At 38.7% G+C, this 19,092-nt stretch overlaps 1 protein-coding gene across 4 annotated transcripts in view; it reads right to left on the bottom strand.

Moving 5' to 3' along the window:
- Window positions 1-19,092, bottom strand: part of REV3L (REV3 like, DNA directed polymerase zeta catalytic subunit) — a 123,112-nt gene that overhangs the window by 8,807 nt on the left and 95,213 nt on the right. For 3 of the 4 annotated variants that reach the window (XM_026065528.1, XM_026065529.1, XM_026065530.1), the window contains 9 exons: window positions 16,365-16,480; window positions 10,884-11,002; window positions 9,936-10,054; window positions 8,836-8,977; window positions 5,681-5,925; window positions 4,531-4,639; window positions 3,496-3,702; window positions 2,729-2,838; window positions 665-779 (listed from right to left, as the gene is read on the bottom strand). In XM_026065528.1, coding sequence (XP_025921313.1) covers window positions 665-779; window positions 2,729-2,838; window positions 3,496-3,702; window positions 4,531-4,639; window positions 5,681-5,925; window positions 8,836-8,977; window positions 9,936-10,054; window positions 10,884-11,002; window positions 16,365-16,480 — 1,282 coding nt within the window. Of the gene's footprint in view, window positions 1-664; window positions 780-2,728; window positions 2,839-3,495; window positions 3,703-4,530; window positions 4,640-5,680; window positions 5,926-7,806; window positions 7,845-8,835; window positions 8,978-9,935; window positions 10,055-10,883; window positions 11,003-16,364; window positions 16,481-19,092 lie in introns of those variants that run through there. The other variant, XM_026065531.1, reaches the window with a different exon arrangement.

Below are 19,092 nucleotides of genomic sequence, written 5' to 3'. Positions count from 1 at the left end.
TGATTCAACAACTGTTGAGTCAGGTATGTACTTTGGAATGCCTAGAGCATCTGAACTGATTGCTAATGATTTTCCAATGATAAACTTCCATCAAAATTATTATCACATTGCCTTGCTCTTCTATAAAGGTCTTGATGTCATTCATACTTGTTCCAAAAACCTATTGGATGAGTATTTATGGTTTTTCATTTTATATGTATATGTATCACATGGACATATCCTGAAGTGTGCTAAGGTTTGCTGAAGAATAAACATCAGGCTAGTGATTAATGCATTGACACCACTCCAAGGGATAGAGTATGTTTTATCTACAAAATTGCACACATTTGTTTGATTTGTATATATACAATACAAAACAGAGAGACAGATCCAAAACTTGATGAGTAGGGAATTTCAAATTGCCTGGTGCTGCCAGGGCAAGGGCCCCGAGGCATCCTGACGTGGAAGTGAGAATACTTCTTTCTGTTCATTCTGCGACACTCCTCTGACAGGGCCATTAAGGCACTAAGAAGGAGCTGGCAATATGCCTGCAGAAACAGTAAAGCACATGACTGTTGTATATCATTTACTAAGTCAGTGTCCGGAAAAATCTTTCATCTTCACATTTGTTTAGGACAACAACGTTTTCATCCAACAAATTTAAAGTAAAATATTTTCCTTTTACCTTTTCAAACTTCAGTTTTACCGGTTTGGGGTTTGTTGCTGTTACAGCCTCAGCAATTTCTTGACCAATCTTAAAAGACTGCTCCTTAGTGGCTCCTTTCAACAGTACAAACATGCTAAAAGAAATTAGACGTAAGAAATAAGAACAAATCCGTTCAGCATCGTTCCTGAAATTTTAAGGTATAGTTTCCTGATGACAAAGAAAAGACACATACTGCTATCAGTTCTGTTCCCTTCCTGTATGAAAGGCCAAAAACCTGAGAAACTACAGTGTTCACCATGAGATCAGGAGAGCCAAAGGCACAGTGAACACCGTGGCTCTCTGGCAAGGCAACTGTGACCATTCCAGTCACTGAAAAATTTCAGGGTTTGCATCTTACTAGAACGAGAACCTGCTCAGGAGAGAACTGCAGAGATCTGGGTACACGGCTTCTTTCTTCCAGCAGGGGCAGTGATTGATTTTTCTCGCTTTCTCCATCGGGTGTCTTTTTTTTTTTTTTCTTATGAAACTGCTATGAATTTAGTATCTTTGAAACTTCAAGTGTCTCATCAAATTTATCTAAAATTGGCCACTGGATTCACAAGTTATTAAGAAGGATCAAGCAGACAGAGAACTCGTATTCATTCATCAGCTTTGTTTCCCACAACTGAAAGTGAGGCAAGATCAGAGACGGATATGCATGCAGCATGGCTATTATTAAGATCAGTGATTGACTAAGAAAGGGAAGATATATTAATATAATGTATTTTAGGCATTCAAATCTCATCTTTGTATGCTTTGGTGGCTGCTTCTGAACTGATCCACTTTTGAAGCTTAAAATAGTGCAGTCCTCTAAGTATTAACATGCAATGTCTACTAAATTATAAATATTCTACTTTCCAAAATAAAAATGGTATAAGAAACAGGCACAAAAATTGTTGTTCAGTAAAGAAGCCTAAAGAAGTCTTCACACACGAAAACAATATGATTTTTTTCTCTCTTCCTGTTTCTCATAATTTAAAAGGAAAGAAGATCCTCAGAGCACTTTCTTAGAGTCCTAAAAGGAACTCCAGGAAAATAAATGTAATTTACTTTGCATTATTCTGCAAGACAGTAAGCAGCATCCCAAAGAGGGACCTTGTACTCTGTTCAATATCACTTGTCCGGTTTCAAAAACCTATGACTAATAATTCTGGGGTAATGAAAACCACACAACTCAATTCCTGATGATTCCTGTCTTTCAAGACAACTGACAAGCTAAAATGCATCTTATATGAACAGCACAGAGCAGCATAGTGCCAAATGAGAAAATACATTATTAAACAGACGGAAAGAACAGCAATCTGATTTCTTAGCAGAGGAAGTTGAAAAGCTAATACTGCATTAGGCCAAGCAGCCTGGTTAATGTTATTGTGCTGAACCTCAGCACCCCATGAACAAGAGATTAATTAGATAAAAATGCTGAACTGAGTGCTGTCAAAATTTCACATAAGAAAAATCTTCTTCCTACTTGCTCTAAATTATCACAGTGCTTCTGACTGGTAAATTTGTTTCCATATTGTGTATTTTTCCTTACTGTAAGCCAATCAATCAGAGACGTACTAGACTTACTAAGGATATACACAATGATGATGTTCCTTGACTGCAGAATAATTACAAAGTGCAATCTGTTTTGAAGTAACATAGCAATATTCCACACGGGAGCAGTATTATGTGCGGATCACAGAAGTGCCCACTCTGATCTGGCCACCGTCACATGGGGAACCTGCCAGCAGAGCTCTGACCTTCCCAGCAGCAGAGCCGCATTTTGAGGGCCCGGAGGGACTGGAAACAGCCCTCTGAGCCCAGGATCAACAGCTGGAGAGCTGCCGTCCCACTCGCACTTTCCCCAGGGAACGGCTTCACAGACCAAAAAGAGGAAGTCTGGATCCAGCCTGGATAACTTGGGGTAACTTCGTAATAGGTCTTAGCTATGCATTTATTACAAGAGGAAATCCCCCATCCCACCTAGTAAGACAAGAGAAAAATATATCTAGACGACCTACTACAGTTTTAAAGCATCACAAGCAGCAGACTGCTGATTACCTGTCAGTATCACCATACACAACGTGAGCACCCCATTTTTTTGTATCATTCACCAGTTTTATAGCACGCTCCAATGTTTCTCTGGCTTTGTGGACAATGCTATCTCCGAGCTGCAAAGATAAAGATAAACTGTAGGTTTTTATTCTACTGCTAAAATCACTACTGGCTCTTAGTAAACATGGCTTAACCCTGGCTTGATCTATGAAAAAATCACTGTTTTGAGACAATGTAATCTATTTCATGGTTTAAAAGAATTACAAAAAAAAGTTTGTTTACATTATCCAAAAATAGTCAAGAATTAAGGAAAGAGCAATCAAAAATTAAGGGAATTAGAATAAAAGAAAACTTGGTTTAGACTTCTTCAGCCATGAAAAATATAAGCAGCAAGAGAAGATTGATTAGGATTGTCTTCTCTAGTTTTTGGATTCTGCTGATTCCTTCTTTTATAACAAGTAGGAAACAACTACAATATTTAGTTTACTTCCACTATTAGAACTCTAATCCAAACTTTGGAGAGAGTTCTAAAAAATGCTAACTCTAAATAATCTTTTCTGGGAAGAAGAAGAAGAATTACTTTTTTTTTTTTTTTTAAAGGATCACAAATAAATCCCAAGTTGCTGATTTTCAGTACTACAAATAAAGCCCATGCTTTTATGAGGGCATTTAGATTAAATACATTTCAAATAATAACACTGTGTTATCTGATTACACTTAATTAATAGCTTCCTTTCCACACTCTTCCCTACATTTTTATCTGCAACCCTTACCTCAATGCATGGCATTCTTCCAGAAAAATTAGCAGCAGTATAACCAAATGTAACATTAGCTATAAATTTAAGACCCAACTGACGGGCTTCGAGCATGCGAGTTATAGCTTTGTCATGCTTATAAGCCTTCATTGACTGCTTCACCATTATCCTTGTCTTCAAGATTTCTTCTAGCATTCTTGGCAGCACACCCTTTCTTACTGAAGGCTGCCAAAAAAAGGAACAAAGAACAAAATTATGTTAAAAAGCCCAACCTAAACAGTTAAGAGTAGAAGCAAAACTCAGAACTGTTAGATAATCACCGATAAGAACATAAATTAATTAGCAAGGTGCCCTAAGCACCAATGTTGTGGCTCTTCACAAAGATATTAAAAGCAACCTGGAATTCAGGCAAAGCTCTTAAGGACAGGGTAAAGAATTTTTTGTTGTTTTAACCAGCCCTGCCAATGTAATATGTTTAGATAACTGCATTAATTACAATGGGACTTCAATATTTAACACTATTAAATCTCCCCGTGTTAAATACTGAAGGAATACCATCTTTTAAAAATTCCGCAAGCATTCTTTACCTAAAGTTTTTGTTTTACATTAAATATATTTGGTGGTGGCTGGCTGATTACTTGCAAGAGCTCCAGGCCATGTTTATTAATTCATTAGAAATCAGCTAGCAGTACCCATAACATAAAAGGAGAACAATAGATGGCAAGTCAGGGAGTTTCCTCTCCCAAACCACGGCTCTTTTTCTAGCAAAGCAGTCTGCTAATCAGCTGTAGAAGAATGAAGTGTTACACACAGATAATTACTGTTTGATCCCCAAACTGTGCAAGTAAAATACAGTTTAACTATAGATGAAATGAACCCTCAGTATAAATGAAAGCATAAAGATGACATTTTATTTCCTGAACTGCCAGAAGTTCAGCGCTCTGAAGAATATCAACAAACACTGGGAAATGAGAGACTGAACTCCACCCCCCCCGCCAACCCTTCTGTCTGTTCTTAACGCAGCAAAATGCCACAGCACACTAACATCATTACCTTGACGAAAGCCACTCCACTGGGTGACACCGTGATATCGTGCCTGATCTGGTATAGTAAGTCAGGAGGTACTCTGAGAGATGAACAGCCAAATTTGAACTCATCATATCTAATAAAGAAAAGAATTAAATATGGAGATGATTCATCCACTTACAGCCCAATCAAACAAAAGCATCAGCTCCCATTAAAATACTGATAATGCCAACAGGAATGGAATCAAAATTACTATCTCCAGTAGAAACAAACATACTGTCACTTACAATTTCTTAGCTACATGCAAAATGCTCTAGTAAATGTGAATAAAGCAGTAATACATGGCTAAATTCCACAGAAAGTAATTTATCTGTTCAGTTCTGTGTTATTGATTATTTCCAAATGCCGAGTTAGTGATGCAGCACACAATCATACCATAATCCAACAGGGAAACCAGGTATGTTTACCGAGTAACCCATTACATATAGTCTCTTCCTAAGCATTCAGAATTTCAAGTCAGAAACTTGAAAATCTGATGGTGACACCTAGCAATCATTGCATGCATCTTCCAATTCTTCCATGTATTGTTTATAAAGGTAATTATAATGAGCAGTGAGATTTTTGTTCTTTTTTTCAATTAAAAAAACTACCATTATGTAATAAGACGTGCTACACAGAATAACCCAGTCTAGCTTTTTGTTTTGAATAGTTAAGACAAGAGTGAACCAAAACTCTTAGAAGAGAAAAACAACAATTTATTAACATATAGTGGAATAATACCAGTCCAGCTTGGAAAATGTGTAGTGGATTTATACAACTTTTAACTTAGTTTGAAGCAGTATTAAAAATTAATATCACTACAGTGATGGAAGATGCATACACTCATCCATGCACACACAAAGCACATGCATACAGAGTTCAACTTTTTAACAGAACAGAACATGGGATTCCTAGCGCTATATTTAAAAACATACATATATTGGCATATATATATACACACACATATATGTGCRATTCTGCACATGGCATATCTTTAGCATCTCTGTTTTGTAACAAAAAAATGGCACTATTAATCTATGTCCACTGTTTCCAATGTCAACTGAGGGTTCTCACTATCTTTAGGTAAGATATTCAAGTCTCTACAGAATCAGTCTGCAAGAAAAGAAAAATAACTTACTTTCCCAAGTTTTCAACGTGTCCCAGGCAGGTTGAAAAACAGTAGTTGTATGCTATCACAATAGAAGGATATAATGACTGGAAATCTAGTACAAGAACGGCATTGCTGTAAAAACGGGATTCTGGCTCCATTATTAAGGGAACACATTGTGGGGCTTTCATATGAGCTCGCTGCTGGATACTGGGTGTCACAGGAATAAAATTCATTGGCTTTGCAATACGCAGCATCATAGACTCCACACGATACTGCAAAACAGTTTGGATATAGTCATTCTAATCGCCATTTAAAAAATGAAGAATAAATGTTGGTGTATTAAAACTGAAGGAATATACACTTATATTTTCCTGAATTTAAAGCTCAGACAACTAGTCTTCCAAAATACATAGCCATATTCTCTTACTTTTAATGTATACTCTCCGTCACATACAATGGAACTGTTCCTTGCCTTTCTGCATCATTTAGCCCTAATTATTGAAAATCTAGTACTTCTGCTTTATACCTGTGTGCAAAATAAACATCCAGGTCAGTATATAATGTGCAACAAGACATATTGCTACACTACAGCCAGTGAATGAGTATTTGCTGAACCAAGGTTTTGCAGAAGAATGAAAAAAATGAGGTATAGCATGTAGTTACTTTGCTTACCATTTTCCATAGGAATTTACACTGAAATTTATGTCAACATTTAAGAAAAAAGAGAAATGACATGTGAGTCGCAGAAGTTACTAATTGTGCCCTCCAAGTTTTTGGTCATGTGAGGTTACCAGAATGTACTTGGCAGCAACAGAAAAAAAGGAAGAATTTAAGTCCATTTCAAAAGTCTCCTTCATTCCATTGGGTATCACGCTCACTCCCCGATGATGCCACAGTTAGTAGAGGAAGGATAAAATAACACAAAGATAAGTACTTTATCTTGCTCAAGACATCACAAAATGTCACACAGGGAGGTAGCCACATTTTTCAATGTTTCTAGTCAGGCTTTAAAAGCACTTGCAGCCAGAGACTCACTGTTCCTACTCATGATAAAAAACACAACAGCTAGAAATTATACACATAGATGACAAAGGACTGAAGATCCTGAAACACCAAAGAACAATCCTACATAAGCCTAAAACACACTGCAGAGCAACTAAGTCACTATTCAAAAGCACTACATATTCAGTCATTGCACTGAATGGGTTAGGCATCGTTTCATTAACTTTGATGTTGTAACTGAATTTACAGAACCAAAAGTTGTAACAAGACACTGCCATCTTACGAACAACTAACGCAGGCCGGGGTGTGAGCACCGGCAGAGCTGCAAGTGCAGCCCTGCAGTACCGTAAGCTGCTGCTGCCTCCTTGACTCCAGCTGCCCGCTCTTGCCAGCCCTGTGTGCCAGGGATGAGCTCAGGAGGGCGAGGAGCCGGTCAGRGAGTGCATCTGGGCAAGAGCTAATCTCTGTTCTCTAGTTTTTAGCAACATCAAGTTCTTCAACCATGTGACTAAGAATCCAAGTGGCTACCACTATTCCACATTAGACTGGTTTAGGCTGCTATGGAGTTGCATCCCAGGACAGCTTAATCAAGAAAAATAATAGAAAATTGCCTGGGTGAATAGAAAATAATAATAGAAAAATCACCTTGAAAAAGTTTTGAAAAACTTAATAGAAAATACAAAAAAAGGAAAAAGAAGGAAAAAAAATCAGTTAAAATATCTGAAAACCTCTCTTAGTACTATTCCATTTTAACATCTTTTTCAGGAAAGGAGAATAGGAATGTCTTCAAAAAGGCAGTGATCATTCTTCTGAGTGCAAAAAAATTATTTGAGGTGACTGGGAGTTGTTGCAACTGCCATTTTGGTGGTCTTTAAAAGTTCAATGAAAAAAAACGTACGTGCACAGAAGGGAAAAGAACAGTCATGATAGAAATGCAGCTTGTTTCTGTTGCTCACTCCCACTCGCAGTCGTTTGAGGAAATGACAGGCAGAACAGAGTCTTCCCGGGCTGCAATCACCACACTTCAAGCAGCTCTATGTTGGCAGGACGCCAGTCCCACCCTCCCGCTGTCCCTAACTGAGAATTTCTCTTCCCTTGTTCCGACAGTGGTACTTTTCCGGTAACATGGTAAGCCAGTTCAGGGAGCTCACCTGGCCTAAAGCTATTCAGCTCTCCACCGTGCCACCCCCTAAAAAGAAAGAAAGGGCTTACATGAAGCCAGGAAAGCAGGCTAGTTAGTCTAGTCTTTCAGAACTGGCGCAAGAAAAACCTTTTGCAATTACGGGAGTCTCCTGGGGTCCCGAAGAAAGAGTAGCGTAAACCTCACTCCGCCCTGTCCCCTTTACTTCTGATAAGAAAATATATAGAATATATATTCTCTATAAGAAGAGAGTCTCTCCTAAGAGTCTCTATAAGAATCTAAAATGGGTGACAGAGAAATACCACATTTTCTCATTGTCTTACAGAGCAAGGCTGCCTGACTGCTGGTGCATTAGTTTTGGCCCATTCTTTTGCTTACCGAAGATGTGTTTTGGCACAGTGCTGTGGTGGCACCAACAGGCTTTTTTGTTTGTTTTTGCTGACTTTCATAAAGAATTATTACGAGACACACCAACCTGAACAAGCTACTATGTAAGATGCAGAGCAGTTCCCCAGAAATGTTTCCTTGGCCTTAACAGAACAGTTAACACATGCACATAACGAAGACCTTCTTGTCTTAGGGTAACATCTCAGCCAGATGTCTGCTTCACTGGAAATGTCAGTTAAAACATATTCTATATAGCTTTGCATATCATTGATGAAAATAGTTTCAACTTTCCCAAACATACTTGATTGTATTTCTCAATGTTAAAAAAAGAGTTCATTTTCAGGCTCTGATGAAGTGTGAAAAATATCAACCCAAAAGGAAAATTCAGTGCTCCTGAAGAGACTTACTGGAATGTCTACATTTGGGGCACTCTTAGTAATTTTTGACTGATATACCTCTGAGACAAATTATTCAGTAAATTATTACTGCTTTTGAATTGTCTGACCTTATTTAATTTCAATATCGTGTTATGCAGAACTGTCCTCTGTGACCTTACAAAAATACATAYACTGACTGAAAATATACTGAAGGACTAAAACATTTTGTAAAGACTATTTTGCTTTTGGGAAGTGTAAGGAAAACGAAATCTTACCTGGGAGCCTCTTGTTAATACATGTAAGAACTGAATGCCAAAAAGTCTTGCCATTTCACTTGTTCTGCCAATCAAATCCAGTGTTTCTAACAACTGGAGATTCCCACGGACCCGGCTAATATAATGATCAACCATTTTCCATCTGTGAAAGCAAACACCTAGTTATAAACAGTCAGAAGAATGCTGCTCTTTCTCCTAAGAAAAATATATTTTTATGATAGCTTGTTACAGACCAGCAAACAAAATTTCCCACAGAACATTTTCATATGGTTCTTTCAAAAATGTGACATACATAAACACACACTTACATGCTCTAAGGCAGACACAAAATGTGACTTACTGTTTTCCTTACTGCCGTAAAGGATTAGTAAAATAGAATCTGGAGTTTTTCTTCACCTGATTAAATGTTTCTTTAATTGAGCAGACTTTTGTGGAAACAATCTTCCATATTAAAAAAAAAAAAGCTGAACATAAATTCATAATCTCAACACTAAATTAAATTTCCATCTATGCAAGAAGTATTTAAGTTTTAAAGAAATTATTGTATGTCATGATCAGTACTCTCACAGTATTATGAATTGTTCATACCACACAATACCAAAATGCTCCAAGGAAGACTAAAGCTCAGTGTGAGACATGCTGTGCGTGAGCGCGTGTGTGTAACATCTTGTATACTGTTTTGTACTATACTTAAAGCTTAGCTTTGTTGCTTGGTAGGAAATAAAATGGAAACCCGACAGTTCATTAGAAGCCCTTCTGATGAATTATATACAAAATAATGTACAGAACTTACAGAACTCAAAAATAGTAGTTCTATTCGAATACCTTGAAACTGTAACTCAAAAATCGATTTGTTTTTGTATATTTTAAATGGAAAAATAGAAGAATGATACAATGTTGAGGGTGTAACTATACAATAGAATGCAGCAGAACAGACAAGCTCGTCTAGACTGTTGCATCTAGACTGTTCCAATGCCTGAGCTAAATTCTATGTTGATTTTAGCCTATATCTATCCAATGTTAAGAATCTTGCCTTAAAAAAAACACACCCAAACCCCCCAAACCCAAAACCCTCTTAAGAATGATCAACAGATCACTACCTGTAGACATCTGTTTTGTTATCAAACCAGTCAGACAGAACTCGAAAAGTAAATAAAGGAAAACGCTGATGAAGGACATGAAAGCCCACATTTTCAAAAGTATAGTTCGTTAAATCCACCTAGAAAAAAAACAAAGGATGTGGTAAAAATCTGTAATATCTTTCACAGTCAAGGAAAGCTATGCTTTTAAATTTTTTTAACAATTAATTTATGCCTTTTTAAAATTAATATTCTTTTTTGAAGTTTATAAGTCCATAACTATTTACAAGTCAGGAAAGAATATCCCTCATCAATTGAAAAGAGTATGTGGAATTACATAAGCAGGTTCTTCTTCACTGTGAGAGTGCCTGAACACTGGAACGGGTTGCCCAGAGAGGTGGTGGAGTCTCCATCCTTGGAGATATTCAAAACCTGACTGGACAGGGTCCTGGGTAACCTGCTCTAGCTGACCCTGCTGGAGCAGGGCGGTTGGACCAGGTGATCTCCAGAGGCCCCTTCCAACCCAACTACTTTGTGATAGGTTACCAAGACGAAATCTGAATTTGGTCAGAACAAAGTTTGTTAGGACTGAATCAGTTAAAGATTAAATGTAAGGTCATGAACAGCAAAACAATGAGCAGGTCTGACAGCTCAAAATAAGTTCAAGTGTTTAATTAGAAGAAGCACCATACTAGCTGCCTTGCTGAAGCAGGTAAGCTGTTCAAGACCAACACAGAAGTGAAAAGGGCTACTATTAAGAAACATTACTGAAAGACAAGCGCTTCAGTATTTTACATTTTAGTGATATATAAAATCCATGTCTCACAAAGTAGCAGACAGCTCTATTTGGGAAATAAGAGTGTATGAATAAAGAATAAAATCTACATAAATTACATGAAAAATTCAACCAAAAGTCTACAATAATTAAAGAAAAAAAATCAGGTACATTAAATTGGTTTTAAACTTTACCTCATTTCTCATCATTCTCCAAATATTTAGGACAATTCTCCCAACAATATTTATTTCACTCATTGTATCCGACCCATACTCATCTAGCTCAGCTGCAAATCTGTTCTCTTTCTTATCATCTAAAGACATTAAAAGAGAATATATTTAGACAAGTTATAGTACAGTCAACATCAGATCAAGCTATCCCTTTGACAATTTGAGGTCTCTAGAAAAATAAGAATTCCTAAGGGCTATTACTGATTGTACAAGATTATTTGTTTACCAGTGCCCACAAAATCTCTAAATAAAGTTCCCCCATGTTGTCACTCTCTTGCATATCCCTCTGAAGATAACTCTTACTCTGGTTTCACTGAAGTTGTGTCCATGGCAATATATTCTCACAGGGAATGTATTGGTTAAGCGATGCTGAATGTTCCTTGAGAGCTAGCTGCACGCACATTAGCGCACAACACACAGGAAGAAAAAAAAAAGAAAGTGAAAAGTGATCTCTGCCCCAGAGAGACTCAGGGCTTTACTTGCGATGATCTTACACAACCAGAACCAGGTCCTGAGAGAGAAAACTCAGTGCCTTTTATACTGTGAAACCACCACAGTGGGAGCAGGTAGACAGAGATCTGCACAGCGCAAAAGGAGAGAGAAGGAAATAGGAAGGAACAAATGCAGAGGCAGAAGTAGTACTCTGATTCTTTCTGCAAGACACTGGTGACTACAGCACAGGAAAGAGACCCTCTTTTTGATGCTTTGAAATACAACAACAGCACAAAAGAGACAGTCTTTTTGCTGTGTGTTTCTTAAAACTGTCTTTTTTCAGTGAACCTATGGCTTTGGAATTTTTTCCTGGGTTTAGATAGATATTTTTAAAGTGCATAGCACAGTTTAAAATTCAGTATCAAAAAAATAGTGTGTTTTCATATAGCTATCGAGGTGCTTTTAGGGCTACCTCCACAAACTATCACCTCCAGTCTTGTTCCTTCTTATTAATTTAAGAAAAGAGAAAGCATTTTGAGACAACTTTCCCACAAATCTAAATTCATACCCCATTTTTCAAATATTTGTTGTGTTCTCTGTCTGACCTCATTTATCAAATATCCTTGTACAGCATCCTACTAACAAAAAACAGATAACATTTTGGGTAGAGAGTATACAAGTGTTGATACACAATGCTGTGCAATAATGATCAGAACTGGGCAACTAGTTCCTCAGATGGCCACAAAGCATATTTACCCTTGATGACAAAAGTGAAAATTCTCTGAAATTCTGCAAGGCTGCTATAAAACAACATAATACAGACCAGCATCTTTATTCTGATCTTTCAAATGTGTATCATATCTAAATACAGTTAAAAAATTTCCTATTCCTTATTGACTCATCTTATCAATAAGTCACAGAGCCATAACAAAATTTAGCAGGCCTTTCATACTTTATCAAAATACATGCGATCTTTTTAACTTCCGTATTGTTTCAGATTTTTAAGCAGAAAAAATCCTCTATGTGTTTGAATGGAGAAGAATCCCACAAGCAGCAAGTTTTTCTTCTGCTCATTTTACATGCTTGACCTTCTGCAAAAGTGAGGACTTCCCCCCCCCCCCAAATTTTTTTCTACTGGTAGCAGAAATTGTCCTATTTTGTTCATGTCCACTTACTTTCCCCAATGTCATCCTGGTTCTCCTCTTTCGATTTGTCTAGGAGATTCCCTGCACTTCTGCAGTCCGCTTCGTGTCTTGCTGGTAAAGACAGCTACTTAAGTGTGCAGCAGCCACAGAAGAGAGCTGCTGCCCTGATGAGCGAGAGACTGCACACAATGAGTTACAAAAGCCTACACTGTTCTGCAACTGATGTGGGATATATGTCCAAAGCCTCTTTGGAAACAAAGTACTGAGAAGCAGAACTGGACGTTCTTCCCATCTTTCTGGTGTGTGAGATGAAATAAAAAAAAGTATCCTCTCATCCTCTGTTACCCACTCCCTAACTTTGAGCTGTGATGTAAAGGAGGAAACAGGAGGCCACAGTGCACACACAAAAAAATGCCACTCGCACAGGCACAGTACTCACTTCTCTTGTGGTGTGTCCTAATGACTTATGAATAGTTCACTTCTAAATGGCAGAGGGAGCACCAGACTCAGCCAATAAAGCAAAACCAGAGAGAAGTCCAGCTTTCCTTTGTTAGGTTGAAATCACAGGGAAGGGAAGGAAAAGTACCTTCCATCTTTATTTCAATAGGAGGAAAGAGGAGCATGCTGCTTGAAGGAGCAGGAGTTTCCTGTTCTGAAAATACAGCATGTGAAGAAGGGAGGGAAATATGAAGCATAGGGGTTGGAAAAGCAAGAGGAACACAGATGGGGTCAAAACCATGGACAAGGAAGCCACAAAGCAACAGAGAACACAACACTTGTATGTTTATGGTCACACATGCAAGACCACATTTATGGCACAGCATTTTCAGAAGGATCTCATCAGTGTGAACATCTCCTTATCTTTCCCCTGCTGTTCAGTCAAAAAAGAATAGTTACTTACCTTACAATAACACTAGTTCTTGGAAATATGTTATTGTTATGTATTCCACTTCTGGGTGTATATCTACCACCTAGAACTTGTGTATTATGAATACCATGTGGAGACCATGCCTATGTCCTGCATGCCCTCTTTAAACTTCATAGCCAAAGACATTAAGGGTTATAATCCTCCATTCCTCCACTAAAACTGAATCCGGGTTGCATGGGACTCCGTATTTTTTTAGGGAAGGAAGACTGACTGTGAAATACATAGGGACATCACCTCTAAGAACCATAAAGTTATGAGAGAGAGAGAGGGGTAACTTTTCTTCTTGGAGGAACTGCCCATGTGTATCCCACTTCTAGTAACTCAAAAACAGCTTTGATAATGGAGGCGGGTACCGAGAGCTTTGCTGATACAGCTGCTGGTTCTGCATCAACTGCAGTGCAGACATGGCTGTCCTGCAAGTCAAGAGCTGTGACTCAGCCTTGGAAATGAAGGCAGAAAGATATTAGTTAGCTGTCCTGAACTGGAGAGATTATCTGTTGAGTCAGACTTCTTCAGTAGGGCAGTACACTTTTGCGATCTTCAGAGGTTTAGGAAACCTTTCAATATAATCCTTACCATTCCTCTAACCAATGACTGCACATCTTGAAGGGTAAGAGGTCAAAAATTTTTCTGAACCTTCTTCATCTGAAGACTATACCCAAGGGCATTATTATTGCAACCAGTGCACCACCTCAATTTGAGCCATCAAGGGAATTTAATGACAAGGTTCATGCAATTAGCTATTCTTCCTGCAGAACAAATTTGAGATCTTTGTGCTGAAGAGGGAAACTTGTGACCTTGGCTGGCCAATCCATAATTAAACTATAACATGTTCTTGCCTTTATGAATTAAGCATTTAAAAATTCACTGACACCCAGTGGCTGACAACTTTCAACTGAAGATATTATTTTTTTAATATGTTCTCTTGTCCCTGTGTATTGCTTTGGATGGTATCTATTAGTTAGAACCTTTCTAAACAGGTCACAGGTATCAGAGGTATCAACAGATTTTGAAGGTATCAAAAAATTGAACAAATATTCAACCTCAAGAAAGGAGCAAGTAAACTCAGCAGAATGTTTAAGCCATGAAGGTAAGGGTCCTGCCACAGCTCTAGATGAGTCTAAAACTTTAATTTCCAACCCTGAAGCTACCAGAAATTACTGAATGAGTGGAGAATTTTATGCACTTTGTGAGAATACTCCTATTCTAACTTGACAGGGATTTTCAAAATTATTATTAAGAGTTAACAGAAGACCAAGAAGTTGTAAAACTTAAGAAAACGAAAAGAGCTGGAACAAGATGGAATCACTCACAGAACATATTTGATATCCATCTTTTCTAAAACACCATGCTCTCCTAGCCAGGCAGATATTTTTCTTCCAAGAGTTTACCTCCTCTTGAAGCCATGTACACTTTAAGCGTTCATACTCCCTTGTGGCAACGAGCTCAACAGTTCAGTAACCCGGGGTGAAGCATCCACTCCAGTTCTGAATCTGCCATTTGCTAATTTAATTGGATGCCTTCTGGTTTTTGTATTGGAAAAGACCATGAACAATCAATCGCTATTTCCCTTAATATCCCCRAAGATTTTATAGGCTTCTATCTTCCTTTCTCAGTTTTGTCATTTCTGGAGTCCTAACTTATTTAGTCACTAGCCACCTTTGGATTACCCTTCTCATCTTTCCCAGTTCTCTTATATCCATTTTGATTGGGGAGAGGTGAGGAAGAGGCCAGTACTGCAGTATTTAAGGTGCAGACACACTACAGATTCATACATACAAATTCTGCTTTCTCTCTTCCTTTCTCCATAATTCCTAACATTTCATTTGCTTGTTCAGTCATTACTGAACAAGAGGATCAAGTTTTTAATAGGACAATCACAGGCAAGCACTTCTTATGCCATGGCTACGTAGTTCCTGTACAGATCTTCAGCAAGAGCCCTGTCAAAAGCTGCTTAGGCGTGGGGGGGGGGGGGGATTTTGATTTTTAAAATCAAATCTCCCTCATCCACTTCTTTTCTGATAATAATAATAATGAGAGACAGTTCTCCACTTTACAAAAGCGATGCTGACTCTTCTCAAGTGTATCGCATTTATACAGCAGTTCACTAATTCCACTCTTCAGCATTATAGTTTCTATTAATTTGCTAAGTACAGACATCAGCTTGCCATTCTCCTGGATAACTTTCCTCAAGTTTGCAAGGAAAAACAGATCTTTTCCTGAATGTTGGAGGAAAGCATTCAACAGTCAGGTCAGGAATGTTTCCCCCTAGTACCAGAACAGCTATTTAGGCAGAGTTTTTATTACAGGGTTGCTGACCAGGAAGAACACTGCTCAGAAACATTTTTACGTCCTCATACCCCAGTCACAGAAACTGTCTATTATGATTATGGTAGGTACCCTGAATAACATATCTGCATATGACTGAAGCCAAGGAGAAGGAAGAGAAGGTTTTGTAGCAGGAGAACCTCCAGGAATTCAAAACTTTCTGTAATTTATTTGTTCTATGGAATTACAATTAGAAGTAACACTGAAAAAATGCACAATGCACAGAAAACAGAATTGTTTGTCAGTGATGGTAACAAGATAGCACTGGGGAGCAGTTTCAGCAGCTCTACTTAAGCTTTCTGCTTTGGGATATTGGCATGCAAGATGGAGGCCTGGAAGAAACACACACACAACTATTCAAAATGAGTCTAGATTCATGGATACAGGACATACCCAGAAGTGGAATACACAAGGAATTTCAAAATTCAGAAAACAGTGAAAACCAGTACCACACTGGAATTTCAATTTTTTTTTTTTGTAATTATACCTGTAACAGTGTAACAGCAACAACAGCATTCCATACCAAAAATTACCCTGCATTTATTTTAATTTACTTGCATATTTCAACTCATTTCCGTTGGAACTGAACTGAAGCCCTATGCAGTAACTTACCTGGCACACGAGAAATCATCTGGCATAAACCAACATTCAGTGCAGCAGCCCTCTGTAAGAGATAACCCCAGGAACGCATCTGGACTTCATAGCCTAGCAAAATGTCTGGGTCATATCTGGAGAGGGGGAAAAAGGAAAATGAGCTTCATATTATTTAAGRAAACATTTTCCATGAGCAGAGCATAAACAGAATTTCATTCTAGTCATGGTGATTTTAACCAAAAAAAAAAAAGCCACAGTGAATTTCTATGAAAGCAGCATCTGGTCTAGGAGACAATATTTAAAACACAGACAACTCTCTTGCAAACTTGTAGGATTTTCTATAACGTACAACCGAAACATTCTTTAGAAAGAGTATTTTCATTGGGAAAGCAATCAATTTTTTTATACTGTTATTTCTGTCTTTAGAAATAAAGAACAATATCTGGATCTAATCAGCTTTTAGATATGCTATATTGATCATAACTACAGCCTGACTACTGGCACAAGACAGATTTGCAATAAAATATAGTCCAGTAGCTTCAAACTTTGTTGTACTATTTTTGCTTATAAAATAGAAAAGTTCACCTTCGAGGAAAGCGTTTCCATGCTTTTACTGTTGCTGCCTGAGCAACAGCCCTGTGAGAAAAGACGCAGTTTGCTACTAAGATAACTGAATACTTTGCAAATACCAATGTGTCATGCATACTGCAATGTAGTTTATTATAATAATTATAATCAGAGGACATTTCTGGTCCTAAATGGTAACTCTTCTTATTGAGAAAGTTACAATTTGCAGTTGAGTAATTTGTCAAAAATGAAACATGGATAAAAGCAACCATAATTACTCGTTCTATTTAAATTCCTCTAGTTTTAAGATAACAACTTCTTTCTATAAGATGCACAAGAAAAGCTCATTTTATGCTATACCTCATGCCAGGTGGAAAATTTGATTGGGTCAGGTATAAGACACAGAAAAGGCAGTTTTCTGACACAGTCACTGCCTATCTTCCAACTCAGGCCTCAGAGAAGAGCTGACCAGACAGGACAAGCAAGGTGACTTTGAAGTCAACGCTCAGGTAGGAGTTAGCTTGGAGGAGCCTGTATCACCCACCCTTCGAGTAGGCATTATTAAAAAACAGAAGTCATGGCCTAGGAAGCTGGTCACTTGCAGGATAAGAGGCTAAGAATTTTCTTGGGCTGTGCAGAAAGCGATTGACCAAAGCAACATCGTATTTCTATTATCAACGACCTGGATGAAGGGACAGAGTGCACCCTCAGCAAGTTTGCTGATGATACAAAACTGGGAGTGACTGATAAACCAGAAGGCTGTGCTGCCATTCAGAGAGACCCAGAMAGGCTGGAGACCTGGGTGGAGAGAAACCTCATGAAGTTCAACAAAGGCAAGTGCAGGGTCCTGCACCTAGGGAGGAATAACCCCATGCACCAGTACAGGCTGGGGGTTGAACTGCTGGAAAGCAGCTCTGCAGAGAAGGACCTGGGAGTGCTGGTGGACAACAGGTTGACCATGAGCCAGCAACGTGCCCTTGTGGCCAAGAAGGCCAATGGTATCCTGGGGTGCATCAGGAAGAGTGTTGCCAGCAGGTCAAGGGAGGTGATCCTCCCCCTCTACTCAGCCCTGGTGAGGCCACATATGGAGTATCGTGTCCAATTCTGGGCTCCCCAGTACAAGAGAGACATGGAACTACTGGAGAGAGTCCATCAGAGGGATACGAAGATGATTAGGGGACTGGAGCATCTCTCTTATGGGGAAAGGCTGAGAGAGCTGGGCCTGTTTAGCCTGGAGAAGAGAAGGCTGAGAGGAAATCTTATGGATGTATAAAAATATCTAAAGGGAGGGTCTCAAGAGGATGGGGCCAGACTATTTTCAGTGGTGCCGAGCGACAGGACGTGAGGCAACAGACACAAACTGAAACACAGGAAGTTCCATCTGAAGATGAGGAAAAACTTCTTTACTGTAAGGGTGACAGCACTGGAACAGGTTGCCCAGAGAGGTGGTGGAGTCTCCTTCTCTGGATATATTCAAAACCTGCCTGGATGTGATCCTGTGCAACGTGCTCTAGGTGACCCTGCTTGAGCAGTGGGGTTGGACTAGATGATCTCCAGAGGTCCCTTCCAACCTCAACCATCCTGTGATTCTGCGATTAATTTTATACCACAAAAAGAAAGGTGGCTTTACTGGGAAGGATAGCTGCATCTTTCAATGCAGCTCAGTCAGGGGGTTTGAGTCCCAGCAGGCAGGATTCAGTGCAACTGAATGACTACACGGCAGTCCTCAGGAGGTAGAAGACAACAACCTGAGGGTCCTGTGCCACAGACAATGTCCAACCCTGCAACAAGATGCACGCTTGCAGACCTTGGGTTTTGGGAAAAGCAGGCAAGGGCGTCAGCTTATGGGCAGGATCGCCATACCTTTTGATCCTTAAACAGATCAAAAAATGCCAACATTCGTTGACTGTGAGATATAGGAGAACACTCTATCCTCAAATCCTAAGTTAAAGTTATATCATAGACATGACAAATGATGCTTCAGACTTTCATTTAATGGGAAGGTGTCTTCCTTGCTTGTGTGTCCTGGCCAAAGGTATTTGACAACTTACTTTAAAGTCGCAACTACTCTAAGAATAGTTTCAAAAAAAAGGTTCTCTGCACTTCTGCCACGGACACTAAATTTTTGTTAAAAATAAGAGAAAAAGTATCATCTGACTTTTTATTCAGCAGGGCTAAG

This window comes from Apteryx rowi, unplaced genomic scaffold (genome assembly GCF_003343035.1).
Source record: "Apteryx rowi isolate R43461 unplaced genomic scaffold, aptRow1 scaffold_229, whole genome shotgun sequence".
NCBI lineage: Eukaryota > Metazoa > Chordata > Aves > Apterygiformes > Apterygidae > Apteryx > Apteryx rowi.
This window is presented reverse-complemented; position numbering and strand designations above follow the sequence as displayed.